Below are 21388 nucleotides of genomic sequence, written 5' to 3' on the forward strand. Positions count from 1 at the left end.
TGTGCACTGCTTTTTTTAACATTAGAAAGTCCTATTGACATTTGCGTTAAAAATATTGCAAGAAACCGCCCTTTTCTCACTGTGGACACGCTAAAAACGCTTATTGTTGCCCTCATCCACTCTCTGCTCAATTATTGCAATTCGTTGCTGATCGGCCTCCCCTGCACAAGACTCTACCCTCTCTAATCCATCCCGAATGCGGCAGCCAGGCTCATCTTCCTGTCCAGCCGCTACTCGGACACCTCTGCCCTGTGCCGGTCACTGCACTGGCTGCCTGTTAAATACAGAATTCAAATAAAACTCACTGCTTTCATCCACAAAGCCCTCCACAGCGCAGCGCCATCCTATATTGCCTCCCTCATCTCAAGCCATCACCCAGCCAGGGCTCTCTGCTAACGAAACTAGACTTGTTTCCCGCCACCAAGACTTCTCCAGAGCGGCACCGGTCCTCTGGAACGCACTACCAAAGGATACCCGGGCAATCCAGGACTCAGAACTTCAGGCATGCTCCAAAAATGCACCTCTTCAGGGAGGCATACCGCATTCCCTAAACAAACCCCTCTGTACTCCGCCTGATAACATGCTCCCTGACATACTGACTGCAATCCTTGCCAGCCACCATCAACTGCCCCTGCAGTCATACAGTTTCTGCCGTCACACGGCTAAATGTCTGACCATTGTCTATGTGTATAGAATCCCTCACACTCCACCTCACCATACTGTGCACATCTCCAGCCCTTTACCTTCTGTATCACCCCATTACTTGCAGTATGTAAGCTCGTTGGAGCAGGACCCTCACCCCTATTGTTTCCATCAACTGATTACTATGTAACCGTGGTTCTGTAATTTTTGTACTTTTGTTTTTCTGTATTCCCCCTGTCTATGTAAGCGCTGCGGAATATGTTGGCGTTATACAAATAAAGATGATTATTATTTTAAAAAACACAGCAATATTGTGATTGTAAGTGTGAAGGCACCCTTAAAGGGGTTGTCCCGTGCCGAAACGGGTTTTCTTTTTCCAACCCCCCCCCCCCCCCCGCCCCGTTCGGCGCGAGACAACCCCGATGCAGGGACTTAAAAAAAAAACCCCGCACAGCGCCTACCTGAATCCCAACGCTCCAGTGACTTCTTACTTACCGGTTGAAGATGGCCGCCGGATTCTTCTCCCTCGGTGGACCGCAGGGCTTCTGTGCGGTCCATTGCCGATTCCAGCCTCCTGATTGGCTGGAATCGGCACGTGACGGGGCGGAGCTACAAGGAGCCGGCATCCTGCACGAGCGGCCCCATTGAGAAAAGAAGAAGACCCGGACTGCGCAAGCGCGGCTAATTTGGCCATTAGACACTGAAAATTAGTCGGCTCCATGGAAACGAGGACACTAGCAACGGAGCAGGTAAGTGAAAAACTTCTTATAACTTCTGTATGGCTCATAATTAATGCACAATGTACATTACAAAGTGCATTAATATGGCCATACAGAAGTGTATAGACCCACTTGCTGCCGCGGGACAACCCCTTTAAAGTTGCACCCCAACTGACAACCTCCCTTTTCCATGTGTGTGGGTAGTGCTCAGCTTCCCTCTGTGTATGCAACAGAAGGACCATTTGCACATAGAGATATTTTTCCAAAGATTGAAAGCTCAGCGATCATTTTGCATAGAAGTACTAATAGGCACTAATTGTTATTAGTACTTAGCTTCATTTGCATGCAAATGAGCTTCTGGGAGCTGTTACAGAACTCAGCAGGGGGTCTGAGCTCTGCAATAAGCTATTTTGTTCACCAGCAGGCTCCCCTTGAAGAATTCAGCACCATGGACAGCAGACACAGCTTGCAGTCCTGCTAATTAGCTGTTGTGCCAGGGAGAGTGAGAACTGAGAACTGCTGTAACAATGTTATCAGCTGTTCTGCTGAAGAACAGTTTTCAAGCAGAACTAAAAACTGTTGTTCTGAAGAAAACTGAAAGATGGGCACATTTAGACACAAAGATTATCGCTCAAAAGATGGCTTTTGAGCGATAATCGGTGTGTCTAAATGGGGTTTAAGGCCTCCCTCACACATACCGCTTTTTACAACATTTAGCGCTGCACTTTCAGTGGTCTCATTGTTTTCAATGGAGCCTCTCCCAAAGCTGCTCGAACTTTGATTTTTGAGTGGAGGCTGTCCTATGAACGTTTAGTGCTCCTTTTCAACACTGTGGTTTTCTTAATTGCTGGCACCAGCCACAGTATTGCTGCTGCCAAACCGCAAGTAAAACGCAGCAAAGCACCACGCTTTAAATCGCTGCACTTTCCCCAACGCACAGGTGAGGGAGGCCTTACAGTGAAATGTGTACCTATTGTATATAAATACATTTCTTATGAATACTCTGTAAATTTGCTGTAGTATGATTCCTTAGTATACCTGTAATATACACACGAGATTTGTGGCAGAAACTTTGCTCCTGTCCCATTCACCTGCCACCAGTGTGCACATGCTGCAGAAATTATGCAGATCCACATGTCAACCATAAGCCCCGTGGGCTGAATCCGGCCCGTCGCCTCATTTTATGTGGGCTGCTGGCCATGCATTAAACCTTTATGCAGGCAGCGCCTGCTGCGATACACTGGGATTGGAGGAGAAGCCAATGCTTCAACCTCTGGGTAGCAGCTGGCACAGCTCTCATTAAAATCAATGGAACCCCTGCCTGCAATTACATGCGCAATTCCCACTGATTTCAGTGAGAGCCTCGCCTGCACTTAGGAGCAGAGGTCAGAGCAGCGGCTTCCACTCCGAACCTGGTATATCCCCTTCAGGCCTTGTTCACACGGGCGACACGGCATCGCTGCAATATCGCGGCACTGGCCTTTGTAGTACCACATGCGAGGATTTTCGGGGGTAAGTGGGGCTTGAAATATAAGCCCTACCCTGAAAATAAACCGTAACTGAAAAAAATTATTATTTTTAAAGTATATGTAACCTAGAAGCGCTGTCCGTGGCTCCGCTGCAGCCCCCCCGCACCCCCAATGGCACTGGTTGTCATTTTCTCTTCTGGACGGGGATTGAAAAATCCCCTCCTGGAAGCCCTGGCTGTGATTGGCTGATATTTGGCCAATCACAGCCACCACTCAACGAATAGCTGTGATTGGCTAAGCATCAGCCAATCACAGCCAGTGCTTCAAGGAGGTGATGAAGAGCAGCAGTGTCTGGACGCGGGGAGAAGCTGCGGCCGGGCTGACAGCGCTTCTTAGGTGATGTATATTGTTTTTGTTTTTTGTTTTTTTCCTGCAGCCAGGGTTTAGATGATATCTTTGACAGTAGGATTTCCTACTGTCAAAGTTGCATCGCACAAGATGAAAATTGCGTCTTCGTGCGATGCAATGCAACAGAGAGGAAGGCTCCATAGGGAAACATAGGCTACAAAACCTCACGAATCGCACGCATATCGCCAAACCTGCGAGGGTTTTGTGTTGGGTTGTTGCATGCTACAAAACATCAGATGTATGTGAAGCCCATGATTTCCTATTGGTTCCTTTACACATGCGATTTGTAGCAATGCAACAACATCGCCCGTGTAAAAGGCGTTAAAAAAATTCTCACCCCCATCTGCTGCTGCAGTCCCGTGCCGCAGTTCAGAGTCCATGGCCCCTGTCATCTGCGCTGAGGTGAGAGGTCATCCGTTACAGACTCTGCTTCTTGGGAGAGTGGAATGTCTGTAAGGATGCTGCCTGGCCGGAGGCCGTGGTGGTGGGTAGGGGTTCTGCTTTAGCCTCTAGCTGGGCAGCAGCCCTGTGACTACTATGGGCTAATATAAGGGACACTGTTACCACTATGCAGGTCATTTATTACTTCTGGGGCTATGGGGGTCATTATTACGTCTGTGTATTTTGGGCGCTCTGGCACATTTTTATGTGCACCCAGACACGGCGTATTTGTGCGTGCAAGAAAGAACGCAACCAGGGTCATTGAAATGGTGCCCAAATATGCAGAGAATACGCAGGTTTTCTGCATCTGCCTATTCACTTCAATGGCCTGTTGCAGTAATACGCACCAAGATCAGTTATGCTGCTGCTCTTATGTGTGAAAAAAATATGCTCCTGTGAACAAACCCAGTGAGATAATAATCGCGTAATAATTTTTTTTATTGCCAAGGCAGTAGTTATTGCCTGTGTGAAACCACCCTAAGGCTCCCTGCACACAGACGGAAATTCTGTGGCGGGATTTTCCGCAGAATTTCCGCCTGTTGCCTTTGCCATAGGATTGTATTAAAAAACGCGATCCTAGGCAGACGGCCGCAATTTGTCCGTGTGAAATCACACGCGGAAAACAAATCGCGGCATGTTCTATTTCGGTGCTCGCACAGAAATGTCACTCCCGGGCCGCCGGCTCCTCTCTGCGCATGCGCCGCCTGGCAAGTAGCCGGAACATCAGAGAGCCATGGGAGCAGGTGAGCCGCGCTGGTCTCTGCAGGGACGCAGGTCGTGTCCTGCTGCGAGAATTCTCGCAACAGGATCCGACCCGGCCGTCCGCGGGCAGCCTGAGGTTGATGTGACCTTTAGTGAAAATAAGTTGGCACGCTTGCAGTAGGATGGATGGAATGGATTCTTCAGTGATGGAAATCCCTGCTGCCAATGAACACCCTGCAACTACAAATGCAGCTGCTACAAATAGAGCTGGCATGTAGATAGACAGTGGTGACCACCACAAACCACACCCCAATATAGCAAGGGCAAATGTCATCACCAATGTACAGCAGCTCTATGCCGACTAAAGCCCGAGCTGCATATTAACTGCTTTGCAGGAACAGCCTCTATATATGTGCATTGTGTCCCTCCCCTTCCGCGCCGGTCACGGGTCTTTGCAGGACGCTAGTGATTGGATGCTGGCCCTGTCACTCACGTGGTACACAGTAACCAGGAAGAGATGTGAAGGTGATGCGGCGCCGTGCGTGGCCGCTGTGTGTACACGGGGACGTGGAGGGGTCTTCTGGCAGCAATGCTTTGTAGGGTAGAGCACAGCGCGGCCCGCTAGTACCGCAGTTTCATCATGTGGGGGCAGTATAAGTACTCCGCCGTACCGGTGACACTGGAGGCAGCTGCACAGTCTGCACAAGCAGGTAATGTCTCCTGCCGACCCCGGACTATTACGGGAGGTTACCTGTGGGCATACCCGTGCTGACAGGGGAGCGGGCCACGCCTTCAGTCAAGCAGTCTTTAACCCTTAAAGGGGTTCTGTCAGGGAAACAACCCCCTTAAGGATTGGCCTATTTTGGCATTGAGGATGCAGGGATTTTGGGGGTATTTTCATCTCCACTTTGTTTTAAAAACCATAACTTTTTTTATTTTTCGCTTAACGCGGCCATATAAGGGTGTTTGTTTTTTGCGTGGCGAACGGTAGTTTTTATTGGTGTTATTTTTGGGTACACGACGATATTGTAAAACTTTTAATTTTTTCATGATCGCAGGGAGAGAACAAACATCAATCCTGCCATTGTGTTTTTATTAATTTTTTTTTCACAGTGTTAATCATGTAGCATCAATGACCCAATACAATTTTTCTGTCAATCGGTACAATTGCAACAATGCTAAAATTCTAAATTTTTTATTTTTTTTGTAGGTTTTTCCACTTTTCTGCAATAAAACCTTTTTTGGAGGATTTTTTTTTCTAAATCGCTGCATTCAAAGTCCTATAACTTTTTTTTATTTTTCCGTGGACGGAGGCCTGTGAGGGCATATATATAATATATATTTTTTTTACACCATTTATGTCCTTGCGGGGCACTTGCACCATAGCACCTATGATAAAGCATTGCAGGACTTCTGTCCTGCAATGCCTTATCACTTGTTATAGCCATCATAGGCACTGGCAAAGCAGAACGGCTGTATGTGGCTTCCTGTTGCCATGGCAACCCCTCGGCCCGCCACGATTACATCGCGGGGGTCCGATGACGTCATGGACGGAGCACACTCCCTCTGCGAGCCATTTACATGCTGTGATCTACATAGTTCATGCATGTAATGGGTTAACAACGGGGGTCTTCTGATCTCGCGCTATCCAGTGTACGTCCTGTTGCGTAAAGTACCCTGCAGCTAGGGCATACAGTTATGCCCTGTGGCATTAAGGGGTTAATGGTTTCCCAAGAGTGTTATTACATGTCCTCCTGAAGGTCATTATCAGTCACCTTCACCACCATTTTTATCGATCCTATATCTAAACTGAAGTAAAAGTGCTTTTACATCTAACGAATCACCAAGTGACCAACGTCCGAGATCGCTGCTGCAGCCTGTTCATACAGGCAGATACACTGTTGGCTCATTCACTTGCTATATCATCCAGCCATTCATGTTCACTGTATAAATGAATGGGAACAACGGAATGATCGATAGTTAAACCGAGCGATCCAACGATGATTTTATTTGCAAGCATGAACAATAAGTAAACGAATTATCGTTCATTCATTTTCATTCATTATTATGTTAGAATATAGCTATTCATTTTGGCTCATTTAAATGATTTTTTTGAATAATAATCATAATATAGGTGGTTATTGGAACTTGTTTTTACTTCACAGGTGCGTCTAACTCGTGGTTGATGTGGTGCTGTCACATGTGGATTACCTGCCTTTCATTCATATTTCTTCTCCTCACCTTACCCGTATCCATCTGGTGTTTCCTGAAGGTAAAACAGTCGTCTGCCAGGAGGATCTGACCCGCAGCGGAATACATTTATTATCTTATGTGTGCTGGCCATTCTGCACCGAGCATATAGATGACTGGCATCTTGTATCCGGTCTCTTCCTTGGGCGCTATTTACATGGGCAACTTCACGCCTTATTTCTGTGCATTGCCAGATTTTCCATAGTGAATTCCCCCATGTTACCATGCCCTGCCACGGTTGTAGAGGCAGACTCCACAGTCTGCAGTGACCCAATAAAAACCAATGGGCTATTAGTACCACATATTACACGCGTTATACGTGCGACACATACGCCCATGTGAGCGAGCATTTAGGCCTCATGTCCACAGCATAAATCAATTTACAAAATCTGCGCATGTGATCCGCTCCCATAGGGAATCATTGGGGACCTACAGATAATTAAATACCCGCAGATGTCATTTTCCCCCGGCGTGCAGATCGCACGCGTGGGAAAACAACCGCAGCATGCTCCATTTTTATGCGGTTTTCCCACACGGACAGCTCCCATGGCTTCCATTAAAGCCAATGGAAACCGCCTGGATCCGTGGCACGTCCGCAGCTGTCACTGCATCCGTGCTACAGACCGCGGGAAAGCAGGAGCACATCCGCCGTGCAGAAGAAAGAGGATCCGGCCACGACGGAGGAGAGCTCCGCAGCGTCCGGACAGGTGAGTATAATGTATTTTTTTGGCCTCATGTCTGCGGGCCGGGTGGAATCGCTGCGGGATTCTGCATGGGGAAACCGTGTGGCCCGTGGACATGAGGCCTTAGGCTTCAGCTACAGTCCACACAGTTGCATCGAACTCTTATGAACCGCAGCTGTCACTCAATTGGAAAGTCACTCTACAAAAAGTCTTCGTGTCCCTTAATAAACTCTCTTACAAATACATCAGAGTGGTCACTGAACACAAGCAGAGATCTTCAAAGTAATGAGACAGTTTTATAGAAAGCTGCATTACTACAGTGGCACCATTTGAACATGCATATTACTTTGTAACATATGAAAATATCGAAGTCCATGGGGGGTCTTGTGGCCCACCGTATATAGTGTTCCTCCATAGACACTCCTGGTACATGGCACAGTTTTTCCAACATTTGCGATAGTTTAAGGGAGCCTATACTCATGCGAGTTTTGATGACGTTTGCAAAGCCAAAATCGGGCATGAATTCAAAATCGATGGCGAATCTGGCCTTTTGATTTCTCACTATATGTGGTTAACACCTGGCTTTACCAGCAGGAACTACATCAAAAATTTAGGCTGAAAAAAAAGACATCTCCATCTTTTTCAGCCTATTATTTCCCAATGTTGATCCAGAGGAAGGGGAAAAAAACCTAATGAGAGAGAAGCCAATTTTCCTCATTTTAGGGGGAAAGAAATTCCTTTCTGTCTCTGACAATCAGAATAATCTCTGGATCAACAACCCTTCTGCAGTAATAAGTGATTATAATGTAATATTATTACATTATAAAGACATCCAGACCCCTCTTGAACTCTTTTATCGAGTTTGCCATCACCACTTTCTCTGGCAGAGAGTTCCATAGTCTCACTGCTCTTACAGTAAAGAACCCCCTTCTATGTCAGTGTAGAAACCTTCTTTCCTCTAGACGCAGAGGGCGATCCCTTGTTACAGTCACAGTCCTGGGTATAAATAGATGATGGGAGAGATCTATTTATAGATATTCACCGGGGCCCCTTTCCAACGCAGTGTCTCCGTGAAGTTGGGCTCACAGCATGACTTTTTTTCAGACAGCTCTGTGCGCTCTCTCGCTCCTATTTCTGTCTATGGTAGAGCTCATGCACAGAACAGGCTGAAAAGAGTCCCTCCCGCTTTGTGAGGACACTGTGCTGGAAACGGGGCCCCCCCCCGGTGAGCATCAAACACCACTCCTCGTAAGGCCTTCTAACAGATATGGCATAATTGATAATCCCCTCTTTATGAGCTAAAATAGTAACCCAGTTAGTTCTTGGTGAACCCTACTCCTGTAAATGGACTGACCACATGAGAGTAGTCGGCGTTAGGGAGTGAATGTGCTCTTCTTATTTCTGTGTTCTGGGCCCTTGTTTTTGGTACTTTATTATTATTTCTACCGTGCTAGCTTTTGAAAATCTACATGTCAATCTCTAGTTGGGAGGTACTTTATTCTCTATGATGTGAAGCCAACTAACATCAAGATGCCTCTTGTCAACTAACATGACATTATACAAATATGTAATTACTCTGCAGAGTTCATAATTTCATGCTGTGGAGATGTCTAATAATGCTGTACTTAGCTAAAATAATGAAAAAACCCTCAAATGTATGGGACCCTAAGGTTCACCCACTTAGGACATATTGTGCGCAACGAATCCGCAGCACAAACTGACCTGCTGCAAATTTACAATCTGTACCACATGTTACTTTACACTGCAGATTCCTGTAAAATGTCATCCACTTTGCTGCCGCTGTAGTACCCTGCAGGTTGTCTGCGCAGAAGTCTGAGTTGGAGAATAAGTGGAGTGTATGCTGCATGTTACTAGACCTTTTTAAAGGTGCCAATAAACATTAGCTGTAAGTTGGCCTTACCCACCAATTTTGGTATCACAGGCTCATTATGTAATGTGTAAGAGGGGTATGTAGAAAAGAAAGAAGGATTGGGCATGATGGATTCTAACATGCCTACCTACTTGCTCCCCTGCCAGAAAGAGGTCAGGTACTTATTCCTCTTTTCCCATTAAAAACACATATTGAGGCAGGGAGATTCGGGTGAATGAGTGTTTGGCCAGCAGCTACCTAGGTTGTATGGCCATATTAATAGCCACGGGGGCATGACCTCTTAGAATATGATTTTAGTATAATGTTATTTCAACAGATGGTTCCGGATTACGAGAGGGTAGTAGTGTTCCGCCTCGGTCGGGTACGTCCACCCAAAGGTCCTGGACTTGTCCTGCTGCTCCCTCTTATTGACCAGTTTCAGAGAATAGACATGAGAACAAGAGCGTTCAGCATACAGCCGTGTAAGGTGAGTAATAAAACTGGATAACCAAAATGTAGAGAATATCTTGTATACTCATGGATGTATGCCTTAGTAGTTTTACTCTCTGTAGGCCGTATATAAACTGCAAAAAGACAAATTATATCAGCTTCTGAAAATGTTATTATAAATACAGTAAAATTACATTAATTCATCCCCAACAAGTTCCTTATTGGATATTCTGGCAAGTATAGGAAGTTGTACAAAACTGAATTATAGGGATAGAGAACCAGAGTAGCAGTACATTCTGTCTGAATATTATAACTGTTTCAGTTAACCATTTGTATTTGTACAAAACCTTTATTATCTGGTTTTGTGAAATTCCACATTTTATATATACACACACAGCTATAAAGAATGACAGCTAGTCTTACCCTGTTTAGTTATTCCTTTCTATCTGAAAAGTGCCCTGCATCTGTGTCATAATGACCCCCCTGGAAATTTCTTACTTTTCTGTTGTCTAAGAAGGTCACTACTACAACTTCCTGTATGATGAAATTACATGGAGTGTGCCACGCATACTGTTCTTAGGGAAACACACTCTTATCACATTACTGATAATTAGAGGCTCCTGTCACACAGTTATAATGAAGGAGATGATAGTTCATCCTCCTGACTGTATACTTATGGTCTTTAGGTTTTTTTTCTTTCAAGGTATTTTTATTGCTTTTACATTAACATACACAATACTTGTAAATTGTTACACATAACAATGAGCTAATACCGTTTGGTTGCCCAGATAACAGAGAACTTCAAATTTTCTTGAATGGAATACAACAACAAATCTCTTTAAACTGAACATTCTTCACGGTCTTGTTATTTCTATAGTAGATGTTAACATCCTGAGGGGGGGTGGGTTTACACGACAAGAGGGGAAGGAAGGGATTAGAGGAAAGGTGGTGGGAAAGGGGGGGGGGGGGGGGGAACGGTAATATCCAGGCTATCCTTTTTACTTTTCCTTGTCACGTCTGATCTACAGTCTTACTCATATTTGCCCGTAAGCAACCAGTTTTGAAACCCAGGGGTGTTTCGTATATCTATCCATAGTGCCCATGTTTGGTAAAACTTATCATAACCTAGCTGGTCCTCCGTTAATCTGATCCTCTCCATTCGTTCAATCTCATCCATCACCCCTACCCATGCACTTCTGGGAATTTCCAGACTCTGTTTCCAGAACCTAGGAATTACCTGCCTTGTGGCTATAATGAAGAATTTTAGCAATCCTTTCCTGAGTTGGTGTGCATTTTCGTGAGTGATGGACAGGAGTGCCATTTCCGGTGTCAGAGTTATTGTTTCTCTTCCCGTCTTTTCGAATAAATGTTTCATATCTTGCCATATGGTTGCGACCATGGGGCAATCCCACCAAATGTGGAGCATTGAACCCACCTCACCTCCACAACGCCAGCATGTATTCGGGGTTGCGGGGAAGAAGGAGTGTAGTCTCTCCGGTGTCAAGTACCATCTTGATACAATCTTGAAATTTAACTCTTGGAGCCTGCTGGAAACCGACATTTTATGAGTAAGCTGAAACGCTTTGCTCCATAGTTCCTTCGAGAAAGACCGGCCCAATGCCTCCTCCCACGCACCTATCCACCTAGGTTGGTGACTTCCTAGTTGTTCCTCTATTAGATGGTTGTAGAGTATTGAGACGGTATGTCTGGGAGCCTCCCTAGCGCAACATAGCTCCTCAAAGGGGGTATATGTCATTTCCCATCCTTGAGTAGGTTTTATCTTCCCCAGGTAGCTACGCACTTGTAGGTATTGCATCCATGAGCCCGGCGCCTGCCTGCGGTCCCCTCCCAGGGACCCCATGTCCCGTATGTCTCCCAATTCCACCACCTCCCCCACCCTGGCCTCCACTCCTGGGGGTATAAACTCCAGGTTGCGCAGCGGCAAAGTTGCCTTAAGATGTGGGTTTCCCGTCAGTGGGGTAAGAGGTCCCGGGACCGTGGTCTTACAACCCCCTTTCCAGGCGCCCAGTAATGTGCTCATCATGAATGATGCCTCCTCCTTTTCCCAATTAACTTTCCCCGGGATCCAGAACGCCCCTCTAGTCTCAAAGGTGTTATTACGGTTTTCTATTTGAACCCAAGATTTGTTCTCTCTATGATGAAATAAATCTAATATGAAGGATCCTATAGCTGCCTTGTGGTATAGGCGAAAGTCGGGAAGTCCCACTCCGCCCTTCTCTTTAGGCTTAGTTAAACTTTTATGACTAAGTCTTTTGGATCCTCTTTTCCATATGAACTTTAGTATTTGGCTACGTAATCTGTCGAAGAAGGTGTTTGGGAGGTTACATGGGGCCGTCTGGAAGATATATAGTATTCTTGGTAAAACATCCATTTTAATTGCGTTCATTCTCCCGAACCAAGATAATGTGGCCCCGGACCATCTCTCTAAGTCTCTATCGAATGTTGATAATATTGGTTTGTAATTGAGTTCAAATATCCGGGATAGATCTGTCGGGATCTGTACTCCCAAGTATTTGAAAGAGTCGCCTTTCCAAAGAAATGGGAAGGCCTTGGCGAGGTCCTCCGCTTCTCTTCCTGGGATCGAAATGTTAAGAATCACCGACTTTTGTGCGTTGATTTTATAGTTGCTGAGTTCGCCAAAGGCTGTGAATTCTTTCATGATATTGGGGAGACCCACCCGAGGCTCTGTAACGTAAACCAACAAATCATCCGCATAGAGAGCGCATTTGTGTTCCTCCTCTCCCACCCGTATCCCTTTTATTGAGGGGTTGTTTCTAATGGCGTTAGCCAAGGTCTCCATCACCATGATATACAGGGTAGGAGATAAGGGGCATCCTTGGCGCGTACCATTTTTGATCTCGAACGGGGTGGACAAGGTACCGTTAACCCTGACCTGTGCCGAGGGGTTTCTGTATAATGCCATAATCCAAGCTAGAGCCCTGGGCCCTATGCCAACTCTCTGCAGCGTTGCTTCTAAAAATCTCCAATTTATCCTGTCGAATGCTTTTTTCTGCATCGACAGAGAGCAAACAGAGTGGTGATTTTTTCCTCCTCGCCCAATCAATCAAGGTCAGGGTTCTGGTTGTACTATCCCTAGCCTCCCTGCCCGGAACAAAGCCGACCTGATCACCGTGCATGAGTCGGGGTATCGATGCATTCAGTCGGTTTGCAATCATTTTTGAGAAGATTTTTTAAGTCACAGTTAATAAGCGAAATCGGCCGGTAATTGCCGCACGCCATAGGATCCTTCCCTGGTTTGGGGATCAATACGATGTGCGCCTGGAGAGCCTGGGGTGGGAGGGGGCAAACCCCGGATATTGTATTAAAGGCTCGAAGAAGCAAGTCAGAAAGCAGACTTCCACAAGCCTTATAGAACCCCGGAGAAAATCCATCCGGCCCCGGGCTCTTTCCCTTTTTGATTCCTTGAATTACCTGTGTGAGCTCCTCTGCCTCGAAGTCCCCCTCCAGGGTCAAAGACTCCTCTGGGGAGAGACGTCTCGGGACGTGGAGGTCGAGGTACTCCTCCATCTTCTGTCTATGTTGGGTTTCGGGTATAGTCCGCCTTTCTGGAATATTGTACAATTTGGAATAAAATAATCGGAATTCTTCTAGTATTTCTTTCGGGGAGTGTACCCGTCCCCCCTCGGCTGAGTTGATAGAGTGTATATGTGGGTGAGATGTCCTGGGGTGCAACGCTCTAGCCAACCATCTGCCGCTTTTATCGCCATATTCATAATATCCGGCCTTAAGTTTATCTTTCTTACCCATGGTATTTTGGTCAAGGATATCTAGTCTTTAGGTTTTTTTTTAAGTTGATGCAGAGGTCAATAATATTTACACTGTCCGCCCAGCATGCAGAAATGATAAAGCCTATAGCTAATGCTATGCTGATGCATCATGGAACTGATGTGAAACTAACATCAAGATGGGGCCTGATAAGCATCAGACAGGAGGCTACACTGTATGGAAGAGATTGTAATATACAGACATGTGACAGGTAGTCAGGTGAGGGGTGCAGGGTTAGAAAAATGTGTTTTCAGGGGAGTACTTTAATGAATGTAGGATTTAGGGAATCTCACTATATATACACTCCTTGTTAAGAAAAATCAAGCACCTAGAAGGAGTTGTTGGAATGAAACTTTGTGTGCTTGTGACATTCATAGAAGTGTTTACTATATCAGAGGATAATTTTTTTGCGGAAAATTGACCCATTTAAGGGAGACTCTCTAGTACCCTGTTGTACCGCCTCTAGCATGGATACAGGATGTGATATGGACAGACATGTAGGCATACAGGTTCTGTATGGTATCTTGCAGTATATCGGTCCACATTTGCTTTAACTGAGCGTCTAGATTGTGGAAACTTAGAAGCTGTTGAAGTTGGCATCACCGATACACGTTCTATTGGCAATAAATCTGGCGACCGCGAAGAGAGAGGGGGGACCCCATCCTATCCCACCTCTGTCGCCCATTTGTCACGGATCAACTAATCCGAGCGCACTCGCCGCTACTAATTGTCACGGCAGAGCCTCCATCAATCACTGCAGGATTGCAAGCATGGAGTCATTAGGATACAGGTGGATTTGTACCCAGCTTTCCCAGGCTCCTGCACGAATGCAGAACGAAATTTCAAATCAAACCCTGAACCGGTCTAACGCTTTCAGCTTCCAGCAATACCCACACACACTTGGGACCACCACCAGCTTTTAGGTGGTGAAACCCACAAAGTAAGCTGAAACCCGCTATGAATTCTGAACACTATTTCGGCATTATGGTTCGCTTTGAAACGGACAAGGCTAATAATTGTGGCATCTTTTTCTGTATATTTTTGTATACTTATAAATATTTGCAGATTTATTCTAAAAAAGACTAGCAGTGCTAAATATTTATAAGTATACAAAAATATACAGAAAAAGATGTTGCAATGGAGGTAAGGTTTAGAGGCATACACAACAGACAGTGTTTAAAAATAAAGCCCCCCCTCCACCTCTGAAAAACCATAATTCCCCATTTTGCCAATATCTCCGCAAGAGCTTCTCTGAGAATATATGCATGGCGTATTTCCGGTCATGAATTTATCTATTCAGCGATATCAAGCTAATTATTTGCATATCTGCCTGAGATGTAACTGCATACCAAGTTTTGCAGCAGAACGACAACAACTTCTAGGTGCTTTATTTATTTTGACAAAGCCTGTATTACCGAACCACTTTAGATTGGCTTAGTTTTCACAGTTAACTGAATCTAATAAATATTTTAAGATAGCCTATGTGTAATAACACTGCAAACAAGATCACAGCTTCCATTCCCCCATTAATATATGTTGCAGATTGTGATCAAATGTGCAATTTCAGGTTTTCACTGCAATTAGGCGTCTTCTTCTTTTTTTATTTTTTTTTTCTAGCAGTATTGCTTAAAGTTGCTTTATACAAATGGTCATATACTGGGAGGGAAGGAAGTGAAGAAAAAAATGGGTTTTTGCTCATGCACAAGTGTATAAAAACAGGCACAAAGAGCGAACAATGCAATTCAAGGACTTTAAAGGGGTTGTCCCGAGGCAGCAAGTGGGTCTATACACTTCTGTATGGCCATAATAATGCACTTTGTAATATACATTGTGCATTAATTATGAGCCATACAGAAGTTATAAAAAGTTTTTTACTTACCTGCTCCGTTGTTAGCGTCCTCGTCTCCATGGAGCCGACTAATTTTTGGCCTCCGATGGCCAAATTAGCCGCGCTTGCGCAGTCCGGGTCTTCTGTGTTCTTCTATGGAGCCGCTCGTGACAGAGAGCGGCTCCGTGTAGCTCCGCCCCGTCACGTGCCGATTCCAGCCAATCAGGAGGCTGGAATCGGCAGTGGACCGCACAGAAGAGCTGCGGTCCACGAAGCAAGAGGTTCCCGGCGGCCATCTTCACAGGTAAGTATAGAAGTCACCGGAGCGCGGGGATCAAGGTAAGCGCTCCGGTAAGCTGTCTGTACGTCCCTGCATCGGGGTTGTCTCGCGCCGAACGGGGGGGGGGTTGAAAAAAAAAAAAACCCGTTTCGGCGCGGGACAACCCCTTTAAGAATTTCATGTCATACACAAGCATCTGTTTTAGCAAATCCCATATACGTTACGTAAATGTAGAAGTTAATGACTTTATCTGCTGTCATTAAATCATGCACTAATCCTTCTATTTTCAGATCAAGTCCCGAGATGATGCCGTGGTATCTGTAGGAGCTGATGTGCAGTTTAGAGTATGCAATCCTGTGCTGTCTGTTCTGTCTGTCCAGGACCTTAATATTGTTATCAAGAACACAGCAGAGAACCTGTTGGCGCAGAGCCTGGGGCGCAAGTATCTCAGAGAGATCTATGGTGACCGAATGCGACTAGGAGAACATTTTAAGGTTGGTAGGAAGCAAAACTAAAAGAAACATGAAACGACAATCTGACAAATCCAGTACTCCTATATACTGAATATGTACAGCTAAGAGGAATTGGAACTTCCTGAAGGTCAATAACTGGCTAATTCCAGGCTAAAAGTATATATGTAAAGTGATATAATTGTGTGTGTAAATAAATTATATATATATATTTAATCTCTAGCATGTGGTTCCAAATTTAGAAACTGTTCTGTATTTGAAGTCTTAAATCTGAGTCTATATTGCACTTGCCTGCACTTCTGTTTGTAAATGGTAGTGACAACAATTTTTGGTTCCAAGCATCACTACAAGTGCACAGGTTACATGTAGGTACAAGCCATGCTGCTACAACCCTCCCCAAAATTTGGCCTACAACAAAATGCATAAAAGATTTGCCCTTACTACATCTGGTCTTGTACTTTACAGGAGGATATTACTGAGCAGGTGAAACCATGGGGGGTTTGTGTGGAGCGTGTGAACCTCCTTGTGGAAGCTGTCCTACAACCTCTTGAAGACCACGTGAATGTTCCCCTCATACCTCAAGTTGTGAACCCAAATGGTGGACTAGAGCAACTGATCATGCAGTTTGTCTCGGTGGCCAAGCAAGTTTCAACAACAGATGCAAAACCATCTCCAGGTTTGGCAGTTCTCAAATATTTCTATATTATACGCCAATTAGCCATAATATTAAAAGCACAAACAGGTGACGTGAATAACTTTGATCATCTTGTGTCAATGCCACTTGTTCAGAGGTGGGAAACATCAGGCAGCAAGTGATCAGTCAGTTCTTGAAGATGATTGGTAGCAGTAGGAAGAATGGGCAAGTGTAAGGATCTTGAGTAATTTTAACCTATTGGGCCGAGGGCCTAATTGTGATGGCTGGAGGGCAGGGTTTGAGCACCTCCAAAACTACAGGTCGTTTGGGATGTTCCTAGTATGTAATGATTAGTAGCTACCAAACATGGTCCAAGAAAGGAAACTGGAAATGGTTATATGGGTGCCCAAGAGTAATTGATGCAGGTGGCAAGCGCTAGACCCCCAGGTCTGATGCCACAGATCAGCTAAAAATGTTAATGTTGACTATGATAGAGAAGCGTTAGGAGGCGTTGTACCTCGCAACTTGCTGCCTATGAGGATGTGTACACATGGATCAGTCAAGAGTCTCCATCCACTACCGTTAGCGCCTACATTGGGCACCTGAGCATCATATTGGACCATTGAGCAGTGGAATAAGGTGAGCTGGTCTGATGGATGACGTTATCTTTTAGATCATGACGACAGCTGGGTTTGTGTGCATCACTTACCAGGATGCGCTATAGAAAGAAGACAATCCGGTGGAAGCAGTGTGAAGATCTGGGGAACCTTTGAACTTTGCATATATGCGGCTATTACTTTGATGCCACATCCTGACGTGGAAGATTTGTGGTACAGATTTTGCACCACAAACCCACAGTAATTTTGAAAGTATAATACAAGCGGATGGGGTTTTCAAAATCACATATACTGCCAAAATTTAGCATAGAAATCAGAGTATGTAAATCGTGCTGTTGTGGAAATACTGCAGATTTTTACTGCAGATTTCAGCCTTTGCGAATTGCGATGCATAGGGTAAACTTCACAACAAAAATCTACATGTAACACATACATATTTTACCCCAGATATGCAGCAGAATCCACAGTGGAGATTATCTGTCATGTCTGGACCCGGCCTGCACTCCACGGCTGCAGTATTCCCTAATGGCAGTGGTGCTCTTTCAGCAGGATAATGTGCCTTACTACACTGCAAAAATGTGTTCAGGAATGGACGAGGAACATAACCCAGAGGCTAAGGTGTTGACGTGGCCTCTGAATTCCCCAGATCTCAATCTGATCAGTCTTCTGGGGGATGTGCTGGCACATCTATCGAAGCTCCAGTTTGCAACTTAAAAGATATGAGGGATGTGCTGCTAATGCGTTGGTGCCAGATATCACAGGACCAGTTCAGAGGTCTTGTGGAGTCCGTGCCTCAACAAGTCACAGCTGTTCTAGAGGCACAAGAGAGACCTGCACAATATTAGGCAAGTGATTGCAAAGTTATGGCTGATCAATGTAGTGTGTTCTTAAACAGGTTCATATCTTGGAATTTGGTTGGAATCTGCTTTTTTCTGATGGGAACATATATTGAAGTCTAAAACTAGGACAGTTATTTATGTAGTTTGAGGCAGCTGCCCCCAAAGTTAGCCATATTTTGTAATCTAATTCAATTTTTACCTTTTCAGATCTGTGATTTTTCAGGCCACCTCTCCATTAACTACAATAAGACTGCTAGAGATAGCCAAACACTTGAACTCGTCTAGAGGTTGTTGGTCCAATTGAAGTGAATGAAACGGAGGTGTGCATCAACACCACTGTCCTAACTTTGGGATGCATCGGGGGTAAAGATTTTAGGATTAGTGGGGCTCTCATTGATCATCATGTTATCTCCATTCTTTTGGATAGATAACTTGCTGATAGGGTAATACTGCTTTAATGGGTTTAAAAAAACAACAAAAAAAACGAATTTTGGAAAATTCATATAATCTTATGGATAAAGGAAAAGAAAAATTATAAATATAATTTAAAAAGAAAATCATCTGACTGCGGATACCTGTAATGGCACAGTAGTGAATTGAACAGATTTCTTAATATGATTAAACAGTTTAACGGGTTTTCCTAAGAGAATACTATTGGTGGGCCATCAGTGTTTCATCCTCCAGATTAGCTATTAATAGTCGATCGGCTGGGGCCCACCGCTTGGGATCCTGGCCAATCAGGTAATCTGGTCTCGCTAGCAGCGATGCTCCGACCCCTGTGTAGTGGCCGGTACCTGTAATTACAGGCGCAGCTCCTCTTGAGTCCAATGAAAGCTGCAGTTACAAGTAGCCTGTTCCTTGATCAACTATTGATGACCTATCCTGAGGAAATCCAGTGGATTAATTCTTTGTTTTGTTGGTGTTACAGATCTTTCATTACAAGAGATGTTGTCTCGCTTGGAGGGAACTTTGTCAGAATCTTTGGTCTCTGAAATTAGGTCTTCGTATCAGCTGTATGTGATCCAAAAAGATGGGGAGAGATCGTCATGTTTTCTTGATTTAACATCAGGTAGATGCATTGAGATGTTGCCACCAGGAGGTTCTAATACCTGTTCATATTATGTCTTCTTATTTTCATATTCCTTTTCTCTACTATCTCCCTTCTTGCAGGGTCTGGACATTGTGGAATGGGAGTCCTCCCTTCTCCCCCTGATGTTACCCTAGAGATTACAGAAGCCGATCTCCTGTTGCTCATTCGAGGAGACTTAAATCCGATGACTGCTTACTTAACAGGTCGCTTACATGTCACAGGGAATCTACAGACTGCTTGGCAAGTAGAGAAGGTCCTACAGAAGATAATGAGTTCCTGATACTATTCCAAACTTTTTAGAGACTCCAATGTGAATTTTTCCATGTGGATTTTGACTCTACAACCTGCATCAGAAATCCACAGCATAAAAAAAAGGGCTGCGGATTTAGAGTCGGCAGCATTTTTCAAGCATGTTGCAAATTCGTTGTGGAAATTTTCTGATCCACCTGTAGGAGATCTTTGAAATCTCTTCCACGTGGCTTTGTACTGTAAATTCCGTAGAATTCTGCAGCATTTACACTGTGTGAAGGCAACTTTAGGGGTCTCTTACACGGGCGTACGTGTCCTGCGTATCACAAGCGCATGTTTCACGCCCTTAAAATATGCAGTACACAGAAAATGTACATGCATATTTGCTACATATGTTGAATCTCCATATTGATGCGTATTATGCACCAAAATAGGACATGCTGTATTTTATTTATTTATTTTTTTATGCATGTGAAAAAAAATAAAAAACACAAACGCAGACATGAATGGCCCAATACAAATCAATAGACTTTTAGCACAGCATATTGCGTGCATGAAAATTACACGCCTAATACACAGGTGACATGCGCTCATGTGAGTGAGTGCAGGGCCACTCTCATACATGCGCTTTTTACAGCAGTCCAACACTCCCATTGACTTCAATAGGGCCTCACAGACCTGCACTCAAACGCCGTGTTTTTCGAGTGCCATCTACTCTATTTTGCCGCATTTTTGCGCTTTTTAAATGCACCTCATTACAATGATGGGGTACGTTAAAAAGCGCTGTTGAATGCAGCAACCTGCGTTCGAAAATGCCAATTAAAATCACGGCAAAATGTCGCTATCAAAATCGTGTCATTTTGCCAGCATGGTGTGTGAGTGGCCTCATACACACCACTTTCTTCGGTGTTTAACACAGCATTTTAAATGCAGCGCTAAATGCTATAAAACGCCTCCATTGATTTCATTGGGGATTCTCAGACGAGCTTTTAAACACAGCATTTTCCAAGCGCTGTCTGTCCTATTTAGGGGTGTTTCAGCATTTTTAAATGTGATGCATTGCTCTCTATTCATTACAGTGGGCGTTTTCAGTGCTGTCAAAAACGCATGTAAACGCAAAGTTTTTATAAGTGCCTGTTTGAGAATGGCCTAAGGTTATTTCATGTTTCTGTTGCCATATAATGTCAGGCGTTAAACTATTAGGTTAAGTTTTGCTATTTATTATTTTTCTTTGATTAACGATGTACATATACTTGCTGTATTTAGAGAGATAATAGATGTAATAGGTAAAAACAAATTAGCAATATTTATCATACGTTCTATCCTGTTTGGTTTCATAATGCAAAACAAATGCTAAAAATAAATGATCAAGTCTTTCACAGTCGCGTTTGGCATCCTTTTAGGCTTTGGGTTTTCCCCTCCAGTTCAGACTTCTGAGTAATCCAATCTCTTGCTGGGAGGCAGCTTTCTGCAGTAGACATGTCCGTGCCATCTGCAAAAAAAACCTTAAACTACATTAGCAATGGAATTCTTCGACATTTCTGAATTTTCTAACTTTATGAGTTAAAGGTAGTTGTGGTCTTTTTTTTTTAATTCGTTTTTTTTATTAACATGTGCATTGCAAAATACAGATTACAGATAAATAATAAGAACATTGTTAGATATATGGTATACATATGTAATTTGTTATGAATAAGTCAATGCTACCTCGTTGCTGTATTTCTTGAGTTATATGAACAATTTCAACAGTAAACTTTTTAACTTTTTAAACAACTTTGCTCTGTCTTGTTCTTGTTTCGATAAAGGTAGAATGCAGGACTGTAGGCGCTTCTTATTAAGGGGGAGGAGTGTAAGAAAGGGAAAAGAAAAAGAAGGGGGAGAGGGGGGGGTAGGGAGGGTTGTGGTTTGTTAAGGGGTGGCAGGGGATGGTTTGTGCAGTG

At 44.3% G+C, this 21388-nt stretch overlaps 1 protein-coding gene across 1 annotated transcript; it reads left to right on the forward strand.

The window, feature by feature from the left end:
- The first annotated feature begins 4888 nt into the window (after positions 1–4888).
- On the forward strand, positions 4889–21177 carry STOML1 (stomatin like 1). Its single transcript, XM_066592431.1, has 7 exons — positions 4889–5091; positions 6547–6653; positions 9522–9671; positions 15840–16043; positions 16485–16695; positions 19038–19178; positions 19280–21177. Exons 1-7 carry the CDS (start codon positions 5022–5024, stop codon positions 19477–19479), a joined length of 1083 nt encoding a protein of 360 aa, XP_066448528.1. The 5' UTR covers positions 4889–5021; the 3' UTR covers positions 19480–21177.
- Positions 21178–21388: the final 211 nt, after the last annotated feature.

This window comes from Eleutherodactylus coqui, chromosome 2, assembly GCF_035609145.1.
Source record: "Eleutherodactylus coqui strain aEleCoq1 chromosome 2, aEleCoq1.hap1, whole genome shotgun sequence".
NCBI lineage: Eukaryota > Metazoa > Chordata > Amphibia > Anura > Eleutherodactylidae > Eleutherodactylus > Eleutherodactylus coqui.